The 20,474-nt window shown below is 41.1% G+C and overlaps 1 protein-coding gene across 1 annotated transcript in view; it reads left to right on the top strand.

The window, feature by feature from the left end:
- Nucleotides 1-18,496, top strand: part of SIM1 (SIM bHLH transcription factor 1) — an 85,275-nt gene extending 66,779 nt beyond the window's left edge. The window contains exons 10-11 of the mRNA XM_060237500.1: nucleotides 16,264-16,672; nucleotides 17,541-18,496. Of these exons, the coding sequence (XP_060093483.1) occupies nucleotides 16,264-16,672; nucleotides 17,541-18,271 (1,140 nt within the window). The 3' untranslated portion in view covers nucleotides 18,272-18,496. The remainder of the gene's footprint in view (nucleotides 1-16,263; nucleotides 16,673-17,540) is intronic.
- The last annotated feature ends 1,978 nt before the right edge of the window (nucleotides 18,497-20,474 follow it).

The raw sequence follows: 20,474 nt of genomic DNA, 5'->3' as shown, positions 1-20,474 counted from the left end.
ATTTCTGTTGGTCTTTTGACAAAAAGGCATACCTTGCATCAGAGTGATTCTTCTCAGCTTTTTAAACTTGTTTTTACCAGTTACTTATTTTCCTGACTGAAAACTCTTCTCAAAGGTTACTGTACAGAAACTGTAAGTAACTTATAGCAGATGGGTTTGCTTTACCTCCAGCCTTTAATTTGCACCTCATTTGCATTGCCATTTTGTTCTGGGAACTTGAGCTACACAAAGTATTGTAAAATGAAGGTAGCAGTTTTGCCTGTAACACAGAACACATTTAAAAATGTTTCCTTTAAAGCTGACACATGGTAGTATACTTTATGGGAGATGAGTTCCTAAGACCTAAGGGGCCATTTAGACAGATTTGATTAAACATTTTGCCTAATCCATCATCTGGTTAACCAGCAGACTTAAGCTGCACTCAAACATTAGGAACAAACAAACCAGTTTGAGGTATTTATTCATTTAGTTAGTTGGATTTTTTTTGTATATCTATCTCTCTATATATCCTGTCCTTGTCATTAAGACAAAGTATTATAGAGTACAGAAAGAGGGGAATGTATGTATGTAGTCATACATACAGTATAGGACATTTAATGAACACTGCAACAGCAAACAGCCCAGGTGACATAGTGTGAGCAATGCGGACATGTGGGATTACAAAGGTTTAGGCAATGCAGAACTCAGTCCTCATTCCAATATGAAGGCACCAATACTTCCTCTAAACTGTAGAGTCTTGTGAGAAAAAATTCTACTTTGTGAGCTACTGACATTAAAGTTGTGACCTACTGCATAAATTAGTTTGCTATGAGGCCATTTTTCCTGAAGAAAGCAAAAATGTGTGATTTGGAGCCTTAAAATTGTGCGGTAGCTCACATTAACTTAGCTTAGAGGGAACACTGCAAGGCACCCTTCTGGACCATTTATAGTTCTCATAGAACACAAAAATGGTGGTTCAGTTCATGGTTCATTGGGTTGCCCAGATTGGTGGTTCATTTCATTTCATTTTTTATTCCAGTTTCCTGAACAATATGTGATTTGTTGGTTCATTCAGTTCAGGAAGATGTAGTGTGGCCCCCAAGTGGGTTAGAGATGCCAAACTTGCAGCAAACTTTTCAGTGGACCTCTCCTCTACCTAAGTTGGGTGCGAATTGGATTTCAAGGGGCTGAGCTACAGCGCCCCAAAGCATGTGCACCCAATAAACAGCTGTCAGAGAATATGTCAAACTGGGGAAAGAAAGGGAAGCCACCCTGTAGCTTCCAGTCAGTTTCACCCCCAGGAAGCTTGGGAACTGACTAGACACAGCAGCTCTGCTCTCCTAGCCCCTGCACTTCTGTTCAGTTTCCAGTGAAACTGACTAGAAGCTGCAGGGTGCTAGGGAGAGTACAGCTGTGGTGTCTAGTTAGTTTCAGTGGAAGCTGACCAGAAGTACAGCCCATTGGGGAGACCAGAGCTTCAGCGTCTAGTCAGTTTCAGTGAAATCTGATCAGAAGCGCAGGCTGCTGGGGAGAATGGAGCTGCTGCTTCTAGTCAGTTTCACTGGAAACTGACCAGAAGTATAAGGGCTGGGGAATCATGCCAGTTCCAGGCTGGCTGGAAAAATAAAGCAAACATGAACCAAACATGCCAAGAAAAAAGGCCAGTTTGTTTCATGTTCAGGTGTGGTGGGATCAGACGAACCAGTCCTGAATGAACCATGATTCAGCCATTTTTAGCACAAATCATGATTCATGGTTCAGTTTGTGCCCATCCCTAGTGCCTTCCTAAATATTTCTGCTCTGCACATTTTGTAGAATGACAGTGCTTTGGGAGCCTTCCTGACCTCCTCAGTTTGTAATACTCAGGCTCATATGCAGCCTATAGGTGGAGCCTAGACTGCAGCATCTCTAAATTAGGAAGTCTTTGATGTAACCTCAAGTAGCTGTAACTTCTTAATTTGGACAATTTGACCACTAGGAGTTTGTTTCTGGCTCACAGATCAGGTTTCTAAATTAGGAGCAAACCATAGCTTAAACCCCACTTTGTTAAATTTTCCAAATTCAGATTTGCAACAAATTGTAGTTGGATGAAAGACATCCTAAACCAGAAAGTGTTCAGTCTCAGCTCTTAACTTGAAGAGGGACATGCGGGAAGTAATACAGGACCCTGAGGATTTCAATCTCATTTATCATCTCATGAACCAGTGACTTGTGGTGTCTACTACAGATGACCATTTTGGGAAAAAAAAGTAAAAATTGAATTTAGAATGGTAGGGGGATCCATTAATAGCATAGTCCTGATTTTTTTGGTATTACTATGCCAGTTTGGGTTTACTTTTGTGTTTTTTCCAGAGTTGTGGATTTATGGATCTATAATTTTCTATGGGGAGATGTTTTTAAACTAAATAGCATCAAATTTGTTGGAATGAAAGACTGGTCAAAAGTTCAGATTTTATGGACCCCTGAATAAGGTGCTGCCACCCACCTATATTGATTCCTATGGGAAAAATGCTATGTTTTCTCCAAGGTAATGTCAAACAGCAAAAGAGAAAAACTCCGCCCCCCACAAGAGAAACAGATCACTCCCTGCAGACAATAGTGACCGTTTTGTTCAGTCCCCTTCAAGCTTTGGCGATCTTTACAGAAGAGGGTGGGCTTTATTCCCTGTGAATTTAATGCCATTTGTTCTGAATGCACCTGCTCTGGACCCTCAGAAAGATCCATTTTTTGTTTTTATTTTCCTAATGCCAGCAAATTCTATAATCTCATTTTTTTCCTTAAGTCATAGAACAACCAAAAAATACATTTTGGATATATTTTTGTCTCAGGAATTTTGGTCCTGTAGTGACTATACAGCTTTAAGAGCAGTTTGGTCCTATTAAATTAATGGATGTGTGCATATAAAGTGCCATCAAGTCACAACTGACTTATGGTGATCCCAGCAAAGGACTTTCAAGGCAAGTGAGAAGCAGAGGTGGTTTGCCATTGCCTTTCTCTGCAGAGGTTTCCTTTGTAGCGTCAACTTAATGGGCATAGACCGCTTAAATCCAAACAGATAGAATCAAGTGGGCAGCCATGTTGGTCTGAAGCAGTTGAACAAAGCAGGAGTCAAGTTGTACCTTTAAGAGTTTGTCTTTTGGACATCATCATAGTATTATTATTTATTTCATTTATACTCAAATCAGCTTACACTCAACTTCTTTCTTCAATTGTGTCCTCCCAATAACCCTGTGAGGTAGGCTAGGCTGAGATGTAGGATTGCCAATCCCCAGTTGGGGGCAGGAGAACCTCTGGTTTGGAGGCCTTCCCTCCAATTCAGAGTTATCAGAAAGCAGGGGAGGGGAAAATGTCTACTGAGCACTCCATTATACCCTATGGAGACTGGTCCCCACAGGGTATAATGAAGAATAAATCTGTAGGTATCTGGTGTTCTATGGAGGCTGGTTTTTTTTAGGTAGAGGCACCACATTTTCCGCATAGCATCTGGTGCCTCTCCTAAACACCCCCCACAAGTTTCAAAAATATTGGACCAGGGGGTTCAATTCTATGAGCCCCCAGATAAGGTGCCCCCATCCTCCATTATTTCCAATGGAGGAAAGGCATTTAAAAGAAATGTGGTCCCTTTAAATATGATGGCCAGAACTCCCTTTGGAATTCAGCCAAGCTTGTCACAACCTTGGTCCTGGCTCCACCCCCAAAGCCCCCAGATATTTCCTGAGTCAGACCTGGCAATCCTAGCTGAGAGTGCAGGACTGACCCAAGGTCACCCTGCAAATTTTCTTTCCCAGAGTGGGGATTTTGAAGGTAGGCCTTCTGGATTCTAGTATAATGTCAAACAACCATATCACACTAGCTGTCCTATATACTAGCCTTTCTATGGGGACCAAAATAAATTTTGATTCTTTTAAAATCTATAGCCAATCCTGTATTTCAGGGGTGGCCAATGGTAGCTCTCCAGATGTTTTTTTGCCTACAACTCCCATCAGCCCCAGCCAGCATGGCCAATGGCTGGGGCTGATGGGAGCTGTAGGCAAAAAAACATCTGGAGAGCTACCGTTGGCCACCCCTGCTGTATTTTATTCATCATGTACATAGGCAATAACAAAGCAAAATGTAAAAAACAAAGAAAGAAAAAAGCAGAAGCAGTCATGATCCGTGGAATATTATTTTAAAGTTTAATCATTCTCTGTAATAACTGTGAAAAGTATTCTTTTTCTAGTGGAAACACTTGGGAATTCCCTGCTATCCTTAGAATTTTTTTCATAACTCATACTTAAATGTCTTGCAGAGTTAGTTTAGATTCCATCAAATGGTTGAACTCTTATTTACAACTGTTGAAATGCAACCTTATTTATTATTATAACCCACTACTATGACTTTCACTGAAATATTGCTAAATTGCCATGCATTGAATATTGAGATCTTCTCTCCCCCCCCCCCCCTTTGTTATCTGCTCAGAAAGAGTCAATCTAAAGTCTATTCCCTTAATTCAGGCAAATCTCTCATTGATTAAAATGATTGTATTTAATATAACAGTGTTCATATCAGTGGGTGTTAATATACTGGTGTATATTTAATATATTGGTGTTCATATTAACAGGCACTGGCAACTTTTCTTGGCTTTTCAAGTATATCCCTTTGCATTCCAAAAAGTAATTCCTCAACTGGTATAGACTCACCAGCTACAGAGGTTACTTTAATGGTCATGCTGTATTACTTTAATCTAAGCCTTTCACCATCTGTTCTGCCCATAAGAATGAATGCAAAAAGAACATATTTTACATTTCAGGGTTACATTAGTGAAAAGCAAGATAAAAGTGTTTTAAAAGCATGCATATGTTCTCAGTACAATGCAGACTGCATCTGTGATCTCCCTCATGTTTAAAACACAAATCATGAGGAAAGATGCTAATGCTCAGTGCAGCCGAAGTTTTTGATAGCTCAGAAGACTTTAAGGAGGAAGGGCTTCTCTTTGCATGATCTGAGCATGACACCAAAATAGAGATAAGAGTAACATACATTGTTAAAACATCTGGCACCAAATATGAAGCCAGCTATTGTTCTCTACAGTAGAATAGATGTTGAGATCAACAAGATGACATGAAGGGGGGATATGAAAAGGTATATCTGCTGTTGCTAAAATTATCCACCATTAATGTGGTGCTGCTTAGCAGCTTTATGAAGCCACCATTCACAATGCCAGGCATGGCTAACTTCCTCAGAAGCTGATGTGTGCTGAAAGACACCCTAGGTTTTCTTGGTGTCTCTTATTCACTTAAGCTTTGTAACTAGTAAGGTTATATGTGTTTCCCATTTTGCTGAGAAATGAAAATTTCCCTTGGATGAGAGAGCAACTAACCATCTTAAACTATGAGCCAGTAAACTGTAAAATGACTAACAAAGGAATGATTAGCTCGCAGTTTGGCCTCTCTTTTTAACCTAAGTGTTATATAGCTTTTAAACTGGTAAATTGATACATTCTGTCAGATTGCCTCTCAGTGTTCAACTTTGGAGATCCTTTGTGTGTGGGGGGGAACTAGTCTAATAAAATGTATCAGCTTTCTTATTTTGACTATTTATTTAAAGCTTAAGTGAAGAGACACCATGAAAGACTTTACCACATTTTGGCTGCGGTTCAAAGACAATGAAGAGCAGAGTCATGTGACAAATTCTATAACTGCACAGGGACTTTTTGTAGTTTACCAGAGGGATCTACAAAGAATGTGATTTTGGCTTAAATAAAGTGAAACAAAAGACCTCAGTCTGAGGAAGGATTCAACCTAAAAAACAGCTTTTAATCTCAGGATTCCCTATAAGCCACTTTAGCCAGAGATGCTTGGGTAGCTCAGAGTATATGCAATATAACATCAGTATCTGCCCAGCTAAGACTGAAGGCAATTCACAGGGTTGTGAGTTGAAGGCAGGACTGACCCTCAGCCAGCTTTTTAGAACTGACCACGAGGGCCTCAGGGGCTTGAAAGGACCTCACGTGGAGAGCCAATGCATTTGTTCAGGGTCTGGAACCCTCTTCAGACACAGGAAGGCATTAAGAATGTGCAACAGCAGCCCCAGTGATTGCTACTCAGTGCAAAGCTTTTGATATGACCAAGACTGACACATATTCTAAACGTCTAAACTTCTGCCCTTACCTGGTCAACAGAACAATGATTCCTTCTGCTTTTAAAATTTTTTATTTAAGTATATGAACAGCAATTATAGTATTGTAAAAAATAAAAATAATAATGGCAGTTAAAAGAACAGGGACTTTAAAAACTACGAGCCAAATCTATAACATAGTTAATATAGGTAACCCATCACTTTTAATATAATTGCATGAATTCGAAGTGATTATGGTTACTATAAAGGAGCTTGTACCCTGTGTAGTTTGGTTTAATTTCTTTATTATAGGTGACCATTTTGTTATATATTTAAGATATTCCTGCTTGGGAGATACCCACAGTGATCTGGGAGATCTGCTTGGGAGATACCCATAGTGATCTTATGATTCCTTCTGCTTTTCTTGCTCCAGCCAAATCTTCAAGCATGACTTCAGGCATCCTGAGCTGAATGACTGAACCTCTAGGTCTAGATTTTGGTACATCTATCCCACCTGGTCCTGATATAAGCCCCTGGCTCAACATATTCAATAACCATATGCAATAGATATGGTTGCCAGGCCCACCCTGGGAACCAGAGGAGATGGGGGATGACATAGCGGGGGGAAGGCTGTTGGTGATGGCATGACATCACTTCCAGTTTCCCCAGATGTGATGTCAGTACTTTCACAGAATTGCTGAAAACTCTGTGGTAAAAACAGCAATTCTAGAGAGACATGATGCCATTTCCTTTCCCTGCGGGAAGTGATATCACACTGTGACTGATGGCATTTTTTCTCTGACACCAGTTGTGGGAGTGCTGTTTGGCATGACTGCTGGTGGCAAGAGATCTCCCACTCCTAGCAGGAATATAATAAAAGTTGAGTCCAGTGGTACCTTTAAGACCAACCAAGTTTTATTCAAGGTATGAGTTTTTGTGTGCATACACACTTCTTCAGATACAATGAAATGGAAGAAAACCATTCACACTTATAGACAGAGGATGAACAGCAAATTAGCAGATAACAGGGAAAGCTGACAGGAGATGAAATGTCTCTGGTTCGGGAGGACTCATCTCATAGAGATGAAGGGTTAGCTGTTACTCTTCTACCGGGTAATGGATCAGAGTTGTCCACTGAGATGGTGACAAACAGTATGGACTGTCTGCCAAAGTCTTGAGGCGACAGGAAGAAGGTTGAGCGCCTAGCTTGCCTGGGAAATTATAGATGTTTGTATGCAAATGCTAGAAGTGTTCGAAGTAAAATTGGTGAGTTGAGAATGAGTGGGACATGGTGATTCATGGATATAAGTTATATCGGAAGGATAGGGAAGGCGGGGTTGGAGTGGGGTGGCTCTTTATGTCAGAGATGGTGTACGGTCCAGTAAGACTGAGGTCAGAGAATTAGATTCCCTTCTAGAAATGCTTTGGGTTGAAACAGAGGGCCCAAAAGGAAATTTAACTATGGAAGTTTATTATTGCCCACCAAATCAAAAGATAGAGGACGATTATAATATGATGAAAGGATTAAAGATAGTGGCTAAACGTAAAAACTGTTTCGTAATAGGTGAATTTAATTACCCACAGATTGATTGGGTCAATATGTGTTCTGGTCGAGAGAAAGAGATTATGTTTCTTGATGCTCTTAATGACTGTACTATGGAGCAGATGGTCTCAGAACCTACCAGGGGTGGGGAAATCGTGGATTTGGTCCTAAGTAATGCCCAAGACTTGGTGAGAGATGTAAAAGTGATTGCATCGCTTGCGAGCAGTGACCATAACGTTATTGATTCCACCATTTGTATAAATAGGGAGTTGCCCCAAAAGACCAGCACAACCACGTTTAACTTTAAAAAGGGGTAAATTCTCTGAGATGAGGAGGCATGTGAAGAGGAAACTGAAAGGAAAGGTAAATACAGTCAAAACCCCTGGGGAAGCTTGGAGGCTATTTAAAACTACAATCCTAGAAGCTCAGATAAAATATATACCACAAGTTAGGAAAGGCACAAACAGGTATAAGAAAAGGCCTGCATGGTTAACAAACAAAGTAATGGAAGCTGTAAAAGGTAAGAAGGACTCCTTTAAGCGGTGGAAAGCTAGTCCAAGTGAGATTAATAAAAGGGAACACAGGCTGTGGCAAATCAAATGCAAGACTGCGATCAGGCAGGCAAAAAGGGACTATGAGGAGCATATTGCAAAAAACATAAAGACCAACAATAAAAATTTCTTCAAATATATTAGAAATAGGAAACCAGCCAGGAAGCAGTGGGACCCTTGGATGACCAAGGGGTAAAAGGATTACTGAAGGAGGATAGGGAAATGGCTGAGAAGCTGAATGCATTTTTTGCTTCCGTCGTCACTTTGGAAGATGAGAAGTGTTTGCCCGCTCCAGAACCACTAATTTTGGAAGGGGTATTGATAGACCTGAGTCAGATTGAGGTGACAAGAGGGGAGGTCCTACAACTGATAGACAAATTAAAAACTAATAAGTCACCAGGTCTGGACGGCATACATCCAAGAGTTCTGAAAGACCTCAAAGTTGAACTTTTGGATCTCCTGACAAAAATATGTAATCTTTCATTGAAATCTGCCTCCGTTCCTGAGAACTGGAAGGTAGCAAATGTCACCCCCATCTTTAAAAAGGGTTCCAGAGGAGATTCGGGAAATTACAGGTCAGTCAGTCTGACTTCAATACTGGGAAAGTTGGTAGAAACCATTATCAAGGACAGAATTAGTAGGCACATTGATGAACACGGGTTATTGAGGAAGACTCAGCATGGGTTCTGTAAGGGAAGATCTTGCCTCACTAACCTGTTACAGTACTTTGAGGGGGTGAACAAACATGTGGACAAAGGAGACCCAATAGATGTTGTTTACCTTGCCTTCCAGAAAGCTTTTGATAAAGTTCCTCATCAAAGGCTCCTTAGAAAGCTCAAGAGTCATGGAGTAAAAGGACAGTCCTCTTGTGAATCAAAAACTGGCTAATTAATAGGAAGCAGAGAGTGAGTATAAATGGGCAGTCTTTGCAGTGAGGGACGGTAAGCAGTGGGGTGCTGTAGGGCTCAGTACTGGGTCCCATGCTCTTTAACTTGTTCATAAATGATTTGGAGTTGGGAGTGAGCAGTGAAGTGGCCAAGTTTGCAGATGACACTAAATTGTTCAGAGTGGTGAGAACCAGAGAGGATTGTGAGGCACTCCAAAGGGATCTGTTGAGGCTGGGTGAGTGGGCGTCAACATGGCAGATGAGGTTCAATGTGGTCAAGTGCAAAGTAATGCACATTGGGGCCAAGAATCCCAGCTACAAATACAAGCTGATGGGATGTGAACTGGCAGAGACTGACCAAGAGAGAGATCTTGGGGTCGTGGTGGATAACTCACTGAAAATGTCAAGACAGTGTGCGATTGCAATAAAAAAGGCCAACGCCATGCTGGGAATTATTAGGAAAGGAAATGAAAACAAATCAGCCAGTATCATAATGCCCCTGTATAAATCGATGGCACGGTCTCATTTGGAATACTGTGTGCAATTCTGGTCACAGCACCTCAAAAAAGATATTATAGCATTGGAAAAAGTCCAGAAAAGGGCAACTAGAATGATTAAAGGGATGGAACACTTTCCCTATAAAGAAAGGTTAAAACGCTTGGGGCTCTTTAACTTGGAGAAACGTCGACTGCGGGATGACATGACATAGGTTTACAAGATAATGCATGGGATGGAGAAAGTAGAGAAAGAAGCACTTTTCTCCCTTTCTCACAATACAAGAACTCGTGGGCATTCAATGAAATTGCTGAGCAGTTAGGTTAAAACGGATAACAGGAAGTACTTCTTCACCCAAAGGGTGATTAACATGTGGAATTCACTGCCACAGGAGGTGGTGGCAGCTGCAAGCATAGACAGCTTCAAGAGGGGGTTAGATAAAAATATGGAGCAGAGGTCTATCAGTGGCTATTAGCCACAGTGTGTGTGTGTGTGTGTGTGTTTGTGTGTAATTTTTTTGGCCACCATGTGACACAGAGTGTTGGACTGGATGGGACATAGACCTGATTCAACATGGCTTCTCTTATGTTCTTATGTTCTTACTTTAAGATATGTGGAGACAAAATAGGAAAACATGTTAAGTGTATAGGGTTAACAGCTGTATGGATTTAATTAAGATCCAAGCAATAAATATGTCAAGATATGAGGTAAATGTGTAAGAAAATCCTTTCTAATTGTGGGAAGTAAACTGAAATTTCTTTGTGATGCCCCATTCATCTCCTCACAAGCATGACGGTAATAAACAGCATTCCCCCCCTTTTGTTGGCTGGGGTGCAGTGTTATGCAGGGAAATATATTTCAATTTTCATTGCATTACAGTACAATGCAATGAAAATTGAATATGGCAGGAATATGGCAACCTCACCAATAGACTGCACATAATTCTATAAAGATACAGACTTGCTAGCTTAATGTATGATGGACTCACTAGTTTAGATTATACTGTCTTCTGAAGTGCCTTCTGAAAGTTATCTCACAATAGAATTAGAAAAGTTATCTCATAATAGATAGGTGTGTGAATCCCACGGAAAGCCCTCATGGTTGTTTGGTTGAGAAGAAGAACAGTCTGAACTGTTTTGTTTTGGATTACCCCTAACATAAAGGTGTTTTGAAGTTTTTCCTGAGACAAAAGAAACATCAGTGACCCTCATAATCACTTCCATTTTTCAGTGTTGACCTCCCCCCTCAAATTATTATCCCTTTGCTGGCATACTGTATTTAGCTAGTTGGATGTCAGCCCATCCAAAAAGTGCCAGTCCATATTGTTCAGGATCTAGCAGCCCATAAGGAAGCACTGGATAGATGTAGACGGTCAGAAATAGATCATATGAATCCTCGCTTTCCCCTTTACTGCCAGTAGTCCTTTTAGCTGCAGAAGGTGATGACTGATTTCAGGCAAAGCTCCAGGACGAAGAAGCTCTTCATTCCATCTCAACCTTTCTCTTATAATTCAAGCGGTCAGAATTGCATTGTGAGCATTAAAATGGACAAAGAGCAGAAAAAAATTCCAAATATGGTTGAAATAGTTTTCTCCTTTCCACCCAGTGCTATCTGCCAAAAGGAAATTCTAACTCAGTTTGGTAACATATGGGTATTTACTCCTTGACCCGGTGAGCATACTTCTACTTCAAGAGCCCAATATTTTTCACTTCTTTTTTTAAAAAAACGTTCAATTAAAAACAGCCTTCCCACCTTTTCCTTGGAGAAAAGGAAATCTAATGTTAAGCCTTGTTCAGTGTCACAAAACCTACACCCATTCAATGTTCTTATGTACATCCCATTCACTTTACTGGGCATTGCGAGGCTGAAGATCCCAATGGATTGCACCCATCAGGAGGCCAGCTAGATACTTAGATGCAGGGGAAAAATGGGATAATCCCAGACTTTTGAAATCACATTTTGGGATCAGGCAAGTCTTGTGCATTCAGGGAACAGTAATTTACATCTGGAAACAAGATGTTTCTAAAGATGTCTCAACCATACAGCAGCAGTAGAGTAGTTTTGGTGTTGATTTTGCATTAGTCAGGGAAAAGGGAACAAGGCTGGGTGGGAGACCCAGGGTAGTGAAAGTGTGTCTGCTCATCATCCGAGCCTTCTACTGTTTTCTTTGGTTAGTTCTCTAACTTGTTTTTTTCTGTTCTTCTTGCCCTATTTGATATCCAAGAAGGTCTAGCAGGGAGGTCTTTGCTTTCAGCATTGCAGCATCTTCCCTTCTCCTAGTTCTGCACAACAGACATTATTGCACCTAGCTTACAGATTGCCATCAGTGAGGTGAGGCTGGAGGACCTAAAATATAAATATGTGATTAAAATTTTGTTTGCAACTGGGTTTGGATTGATGTTAGTAGAAATTTCTGCTCAGTTCAGTTTCCTTAGATAGACCAAACAGGTTGCACCTAAAATGGGAATGCTCTGGTTTGCTGAAAAGAGGAGAAGTATGTAAGGAAAGTAGAGAGAGAGCATGCTACCTCAGCAGCTGGGTTCCCATTGATAATGGTGTCCTCCTAAACTGCCTATTTTATAATGGGAGAAATTATATCTTTGTTTCCAGAGTAGAATCTAGAAGGTGGCACTAGGAGACTGATGTTGCTCCCATCTCTGGGGTCAGCAGCATCCCTGACCAATATCACTTCTGTCATGTCTGGGTTAGGTTACTGCTTGCTGACCCTTGTCCCATCCATCATTTTGTTAGATGCTGAATAAGTTCACTGCTTCCTTGGGATCTGACAAAAAAAGAGACCTGGTGCTGGTTTTCATTTGCATCCTGGTAACACTGTAGCCCAAGCCTCTAGTGATTTTATGTATGAAACAAGTATAGGGAACAAGATAGGACATTGTGGAACCACACAGATCAAAGGAAAGGAAAACAAACAACTCACTAGTCAAGCAAGCAAGCAAAACAAATTGGGACCCATCTCTGAGGGTTGTTGCTTCTGGAGCTGCTTTTGTAAAGTTCATAAATGTTTTGGGATCCAGTTTGAATGTCTGATTATGATCTTTGAACCCTACATGGTTTGCAACTAGGGTAAGAACATAAGAGGAGTCATGTTTGATCAGGCCAATGGCCCATCCAGTCCAACACTCTGTGTCACACAGTGGCCAGAAAAACCAGGTGCCACCAGGAGGTCCATCAGTGGGGCCAGGGCACTAGAAGCCCTCCCATTGTCCCCCCCCCCCCCCCGCCAGCACCAATGATACAGAACATCATCTTCAGAAAACCTCTCATGTGGGTTTACTCTTTGCTCTTCTTTACTTCGGAGGTTTGGTAGATGGATACATGAGATGGGGATTTGCAGCTGGTGCCAAATCTAGGGCTTTCCTTCCCCTGTGACGCTGCCCTTGAGCTCTTTTAGTATTTAGGAAACTGGTTAAAAGCATTCTGTTTAGGCGGACCTTTGAGCTGCTTTGAATCACCATTTAAGAGAAAGGTAGGTTATAAATAAAGCAAAGTAAGAAAGAAAAGATCTGATTTAAGTTAAATCTTATGTTATACTTCTGAATACCAGTGTGGTTATATTTAACTCTGCTGCGTTGTTGTTGTTTTTCCTCCCCTCGTTTATGCAGCTGGTTTCTATCATTTAATTTTGTTTGTTTGTTGTGATGAAATGGCAACTAATGAAATATAATTTATTGCAATTTATGCTGTATTTTAATTGATTAACTTTATTTCAAGTGTTTGTGGGATCTTGTGTCTAAAAAGCAGGAAAGAAATATTTCACTCTATAATGGGTCAATTATATTTCTGTATATTTCAGTCTTTGTAGTGGTACTGCAAGTGGACAGAAAATAGGGCTCTGTTTGACCTTAATGATTTATAGCATTATTTATTAAGATGTATTTTAATTCTGCTTTTCTTCCAAGAAGCACAGGGCAAAATCCATTGTTGTCTCAAAAACCCTGTGAGGTTGGGTAGAATGAAAGATAATGATTAGAAATTCACTTTATGGTTTCTAGTATACCAAGAACCCTGTTCAGGTTTTTTCAAGTGCTTATATACTATTCATATTGAGGGGAGTGGGATTGTGTTGGATGTCCACATATATAGTCAAACATTTGCAGTAAGTTCTATGGATGAAAGTCGCCAGGTCCTTACCTCTCACTGCAAAGAGAGCAAAGGAACCTTCCAGGACAGGGGCAGAGCTCCACCCCAAGCAGCAACATCATGTGGAAGTGATGCCATCACATCGGGGATGCTCTAGTTTGAGAGTAAAACTCTATGGTAAAATGGCCTTCAAACCATAGAGTTTTGCTCTCAAACCGGAGCATCCCATGTGGTATCCCCAGTGTGATGATGTCACTTCTGCATGATGTCATTGCATTGGGGCCATTATACAGGAACGTTGCTATTGGGGGTCAGGATTTCCCCTGCCAGCCAGCTGGCCAGTAGCAGGAAGCCCCCAAAAGCCAGGAATCCCTTGCTCAAAACTGGGGGCTAGCAACACTAGGATATATAGATGTTTATTCATATGGTTTGTACACATAATTGGGAATGTTGCAAAAATCAGGGTCTGTATTGTTTATGCAAAACCTATATGCACAAATTTTATGCACGTTTGGTTCACTGCAGATATTTGACTATATACATGTGTCCATATGTGGGGTAGCAGCTACAATCCTACTCCACCCTGTGCAGGTACTGTGTACACATTTTTGAAGCCCTGAACAGGAATACATTCTGGAGCAGTTCCCGTCTACTTACGATTGTGACTCAGGTGCTGTCTTCTTCTCTCCTTACAGACTGATACTGGCCAGTCATGAAAGCCCTTTAAAGCCCTATGTAGTCTGGGACCGACATATCTGCAGGACCATCTTTCCCAGTATGTCCCTCAAAGAGCTTTGTGCTCTACTAACCTTGTGATCCCCAGCCTGAAAGACCTAACCTCAACCAGAGTGAGAGCTTTTTCAGCTCTGACACTGGCTTGGTGGAACACTCTCCGAAGTGAGAGCTGGGTCCTGCAGAACCTAATTCAGTTTCACAGGGCCGGTAAAATGGAGATGTTCTGCCAGGCCTATGGTTGAGGAGGTGATAGCTCATCTATGCAATGGCCACCCCTGCCCTGTTCTACTTTACTTATTTTGATTTTCTCTCCTTGTCCATCCACTAATTCTAGTATTGTACCATCTGTGGATGCATATAAGTAGAGTTTTTTTGGGACTAGCCATTAATTGTGCTGCAGAATACCATCTAATGAGTGTATTAATTGATATTGTATACAGGTTTTTAATGATTGTGCTATATTTTAAATTCTCAAGTTATTATTCATTATTGTAACCTGCCCTGAGCCTGCTGTGCAGAGAAGGGCAGTCAAGAAATCAATCAAACAAACGATTCACCTACCATCATAGCTTTATTACCACCATATTATGGCACTCTGATTCTTTTCCTTCTCTGGTCTGGCTCACTCTGGCCTGCTCTCTCACATTCTTGAAGTTCAGTCTGCCCTGTCCTCTCTGGCCAGCTATGGTGCCTTCTGTTTTATAGGATTCCCTAAACTCACCTCACCTGGCCGGTATGCAATCCAATCTACTTCCATCTGCTCCATCTGGGAGGCTATAAAAGGAAAGGGAAACTCCTGCTTTTTTCACTTGCTGCCTGCACTCTCACCCTGCTCTTTCCTTTTGCTGCTCAGGACTCACTCTTACTCTCTCCCATACTGGCCTTTCCCCAAGTCCAGGCTTAGCCTTGCCCTTCTGGCCATGCCCGTCTCTGTCACTGCATTCTTGGTCAGGCTGAAGTGCACTGCATGGGTCCCAGCTGCCTACCTCCTCACATGGGTTAGTCAAGCCCCTGGCATCCTTGGGCAGGGCTGGCTGGCCCAGAGGGGTTTGAGTCAAGGCTGGATGCCAGCTCCCAACACATAGAGTGAGTTGCCAGCAATCAAGCAGGCGACCTGGTCCGCAGATAATCTAAGTGAGATTTATTTATTTATCTTGTATTTACAGAATTTATATCCCACCTTTCTGCCTTCACAAGGGCCACCACTTAAAAATATACATGATATAATCATCACATTTTAAAACCAGTATAATCAGCACCCCAATATCATTGAACCAAATTTAAAACAGAGTTAAAATATGTGTAAAGACATCAAACCAGCAATTAAAACATTGCTCAGGATCACTGAGAGAACGTCAAATGAAATACAAGTGAAAAATCTATGTATGTAAGATGGCTTAGAATCAAATTAGATGACTATGTAAAATGGCTTAGAGCCAAATTAGATGGGAGAGTGCCCATGGGTCCAACTTGTGGACACCATTGCCATTTTAAAAGGATTAAAAAATGTCATGATGGGTCCTATATTGATTGTGGCTCCAGCGCAGCAGACTGAGGAACTTTTGTTCCCCTCCCCATTTCCATGCCTTTTCATGCTGAAGTAGCTACAAACCCTGTGGCCATTTTGGCACTTGAAAAGGTGTGCATGGGGGAGGGAAAAAAAATAGCTCCTCAGTCTGCTGCACTGCAAACCTGATTCCTCACAGCCTTTTAAAGTCCCTTTGAAATGGATGTCATCACATCTAGTTTGGCCCATTTGAGTTCTAGTTTCACTGGCTTGAGGATTGCAATGAAACTCTCAGCTCTTAGTGAACGAAATTGTTTTAAAGTCTTACCTTGCCCTTGATTTCTTTAGTTTTCTCTTCTTTTTCCTGCAGTATTCTGGATTTCATACAGAAAGATCTGAATCAGACCATGAAAGCCAGTGGGGTGGAAGTCCACTAACTGATACAGCTTCTCCACAATTAATGGACCCTGCTGAAAGGCCAAATGCCCAGCATCATGATGTCTCCTGTGCCTACAGACAGTACTCAGACCGCACCTCCCTCTGCTATGGTTTTGCACTTGACCATTCCAGGTTGGCTGAGGAGAGACACTTTCATACCCAGGCCTGTGAAAGTGGCAGATGTGAGGCTGGCAGATACTTCCTAGGCTCTCCGCAGTCTGGAAGGGAAACATGGTGGGGTTCTCGAACTGCCCTTCCTCTAACTAAATCGTCTCCTGAGAGCAGAGAAGCCTATGAAAACAACAGTATGCCTCATATAGCTTCAATTCACAGGATTCATGGTAAGTATTTTTTAAAAATGTCTGGAAGCACTGAGCCAGAGTTTCAAAGGCTTCTCTGGAACATTCTCAACTTGCTTGTTTATCCTACAGTAAAGTCAGGAGATATGTTCATTTCTTCAACAGTAACTTATCAACAAAGAAGACTTTGGAATGTGTCTGAATGAACATTGAATGGAATTTGACCTAACATGTTTGGATTGGACTTTCAGCACTGATTCTTCATTCGTTTGTTTTCCAAAACCATAAATGCTGTCATAGGATATCCCTTACGTACTGTTCCAGAACAAAAAAAAAAGCCATTTAATTTTTAATTCACTCTTTTACTTTAAACATATTTTCTTTACTAGCTATTCTTCTGCTAATGTGTTCCAACAGGATTCCAATAATTTAAGAGTTATGAGTTACTTGAATAGCGGTTTCAAACATACATTGGATAAGAGAGGGAACTAAAGGTCCTAGGTTTGCTAGTTTTATGGTCTAGAACTGGCGACTTCTACTAACAGTGTAACATAGCTTAGGCTCAAGGGAGGAACTGGCTAAGAAATAATGACCAGTAATGGTTGATTTACAGCAGGGGTAGAATTCTAGCAGGAGCTCCTTTGCATATTAGGGCATACATTTCTGATGTAGCCAATCCTCCAAGAGCTTACAAGGCTCTCTCTCTCTTTTTTTTTTTACAAGGCTAGGGGTGTATGGCCTAATATGTATAGGAGCTCCTGCTAGAATTCCACCGCTGATTTACAGTATGTTAGTGGTAGGCTTCTGGGTATTAATTTTTTTCCACTTCAAATAGGCTCTGGCTGTTTTTTAGCCCTAAGAGTGAAGTCCAAAGCTAACTACTGGTTTCCTTTGTTTATTTCTTTTCTAGGAAGAGGGCACTGGGATGAAGACAGTGTTGTTAGTTCCCCAGACCCAGGTTCAGCTAGTGAATCAGGTGACCGCTACCACTCTGAGCAGTATCAGGGCAGTCCACATGAGCCCAGCAAAATTGAAACTCTAATAAGAGCAACCCAGCAAATGATTAAAGAAGAAGAAAGCAGGCTACAGTTACGTAAATCTACTCCTGATCAGCTGGTTTCCATTAATGGAGCAGGGAAAAAACACTCTGTTTGTTTTGCAAACTACCACCAGCAGCCACTGAGAGGAGACATCTGCCGGGTTCCTAATGTCACCAATACATCCCCCTGTGAACATGGACAGCAACGAGATGGAAAGATATTGAGCCCTCATGACAATGACTATGACAACAGTCCCACAACACTGTCTAGAATGAGCAGTCCCAATTCTGACCGAATTTCTAAATCAAGTTTGATACTAGCAAAAGACTACCTGCATTCAGAAGTGTCTCCCCATCAAACTCCAGGAGATAACCCAGCGGGTTCTCCAAACTATTATAGTTCCCATAGGCAGTACTTTGATAAGCATGCATATACATTAACAGGATATGCTCTGGAGCACCTTTATGACAGTGAAACCATAAGAAACTATTCTTTGGGTTGCAATGGATCACACTTTGATGTGACTTCTCACCTACGGATGCAGCAAGATCCAGCCCAGGGACACAAGGGGACCTCTGTTATAATAACCAATGGAAGCTGATGGGTGTTTTTCCTCTCTTTTTTAAAAGTTTGTGCTAGGAAAAAATATCTTTGCAGTAATAACAGTGTGCATACGTGCGCGCACACACACACACACATGTTTTCATCCCTTGTTATTACCAGCATTTGATAAACTACAATGCACTAGAGAGAATATGTGTAAGGTGTTGGAAAGTTGTTGGTTTACTCAAATTACCATTTAAAAATGCACTGGTATCAAGGTTTCAGTAAACAGAGCTAGCTCCACATTGCAAAGCACTAAATTTGGAAATATTTGTGGCAGTGCCAAGTGAGGAATTTGTGTCCATTGTGCAGGAAATGGATGATGGTTAAGGGCAGAATTCCTAAGCTGCCTACACCTCTCAGATCCTAGAAAAAACAAAACCAGTTTGTATTCCTTAAATGCACAAAATACATAGCAACCTGTGTTGTTCTATGGTTCACCACAAATGAGAACTACAATATGGTTATTAGCTGAGATACTGGCAATTAATTGTATCTGTGCATGACTTGAAGGCATATCTGCTATATGGCAAACATCACCAGATAAGTAACTGCTTGCTTAGGCCATATTGAAAAGGAAAGAACAGAAAGGTTGGTGGAATTCTTAGCTTTCTCTAAGTATGAGAAGTAAATGCATAGATTTAGAGAACAGGGCACTTTGAATAGTGATCGTAGTTATGAAAGAAAGTTTCCTTCTGGAGAAGGAAATAGCTGAATGGAAGCAAGAAAGGAAAGAACATTCAGTCCCATGGTTGGTCATGCAGAAACCTCCTGCCCTCAATCTAAATTAATTTTGTAAGAAAGGTACAGCTCCTGTTTTGTAAAACAGTCAACTTGGAAAAGTCCAACTAAGTATATATACAGGAGAGAGGGTCAGAATCACAGGCAGCAAATTATTGTCAATTTTGTAAGAAGGACATGAGACTAAGTTATAGGAATGAAAAGCCCCCTAGAGCTGGTGTGCTTGCTTTCAAAACAAACACCAAAGAGATCAGAAGGAACATGCCAATGGAAGTAGTAGGACTAGGTCTAAACTCAGAACCATTTGCCCAAGCCTAGCGCTGTTTCTTGGAAGCCATTTATTTGGATTACATTTGCTCCAAACTAGTGTATTTTGGATCAGGTTTTTAATATGTGGACACAAACTAGCACTTTCTTTGTTCATTATTGTTTCTATGGTGTTTGAAAGAAAAAGAGTAAGATTCATGTATAACAATCAAGGGACAGCATTATAACATTAAATCTACTGGAATTAATCTGGTTTTTCATGGCCTTTTAAGATTTAATTTTAGTTTAATTTAATTTTTGGATTTATATCACGCCCTATCCTGCTAGCGAGCTCAGGGCAGCTTACAACATAAAATCAAACATAATTAAAATAATATAAAAACAGGAATTACAAAATCAAGAGCAGCACAATAAACAATCTTACAGACATAGGTGGCAAAACCACCCAACAGCATGTGGCTGATGACTAACAGCATGACATAAACACCATAATGGTGAAATGCTGGGGGAAGCGATTACTTTCAAAGGATGCCCACTGGATTAATTAAAAGCCTGGCAGAAGAGCTCTGTCTTGCAGGCCCTGCAAAACCTTGATAAGTCCTGCAGGGCCAGGATCTTCAGCGGGAGTTCATTCCACCAGGTAGGGGCTCGGACCAAAAAGGTTGTTACACATTTGTTGCTTTGAATCCAGGCATTTCCCCCTAAGCCAATGCTTCTGTTTCAAGGATACCCCATTTTCCGAACGCCACGCATTATTTCTGGGTAATTGCTAATCCCTCTGCTCAGTTAACAATAGCCTTAGTAGGCGCAGTACAGTAGAGTAGGTGTGTCAAAAATAGAGTTGTCAACCTCCAGATGGTGGTTAGAGATCTCCCAGAATTACACTGATTTCTGGGGAACAGAGATCAGTTCCTTGGGGGGAAATGGCTGCTTTGGAAGGTGGACTTCATGGCATTGTTATCCCTCCACTCCCTAAACCCCACCCTCTGCAGACTACTCAAATCCTCAGAAATTTCCTAATTTGGAGCTGGCAACTGTAGTCAAAAGGGGATTATGAGGACAGCAATTCCTATGCAACCTGCTTGTTCTTTTTGTGGGATAGGATCTTGTATGGCTAACACTACACTGGGACTATTTTGCATTTAACTCTATAGGCAAAGCCAATTGAATATTTCAATTTTTAAAAGTGAACC

This window comes from Heteronotia binoei, chromosome 1 (genome assembly GCF_032191835.1).
Source record: "Heteronotia binoei isolate CCM8104 ecotype False Entrance Well chromosome 1, APGP_CSIRO_Hbin_v1, whole genome shotgun sequence".
Taxonomy (NCBI): domain Eukaryota; kingdom Metazoa; phylum Chordata; class Lepidosauria; order Squamata; family Gekkonidae; genus Heteronotia; species Heteronotia binoei.
Note: the sequence above shows the minus strand (reverse complement) of the source record. Positions and strands in the feature narration are given on the sequence as shown.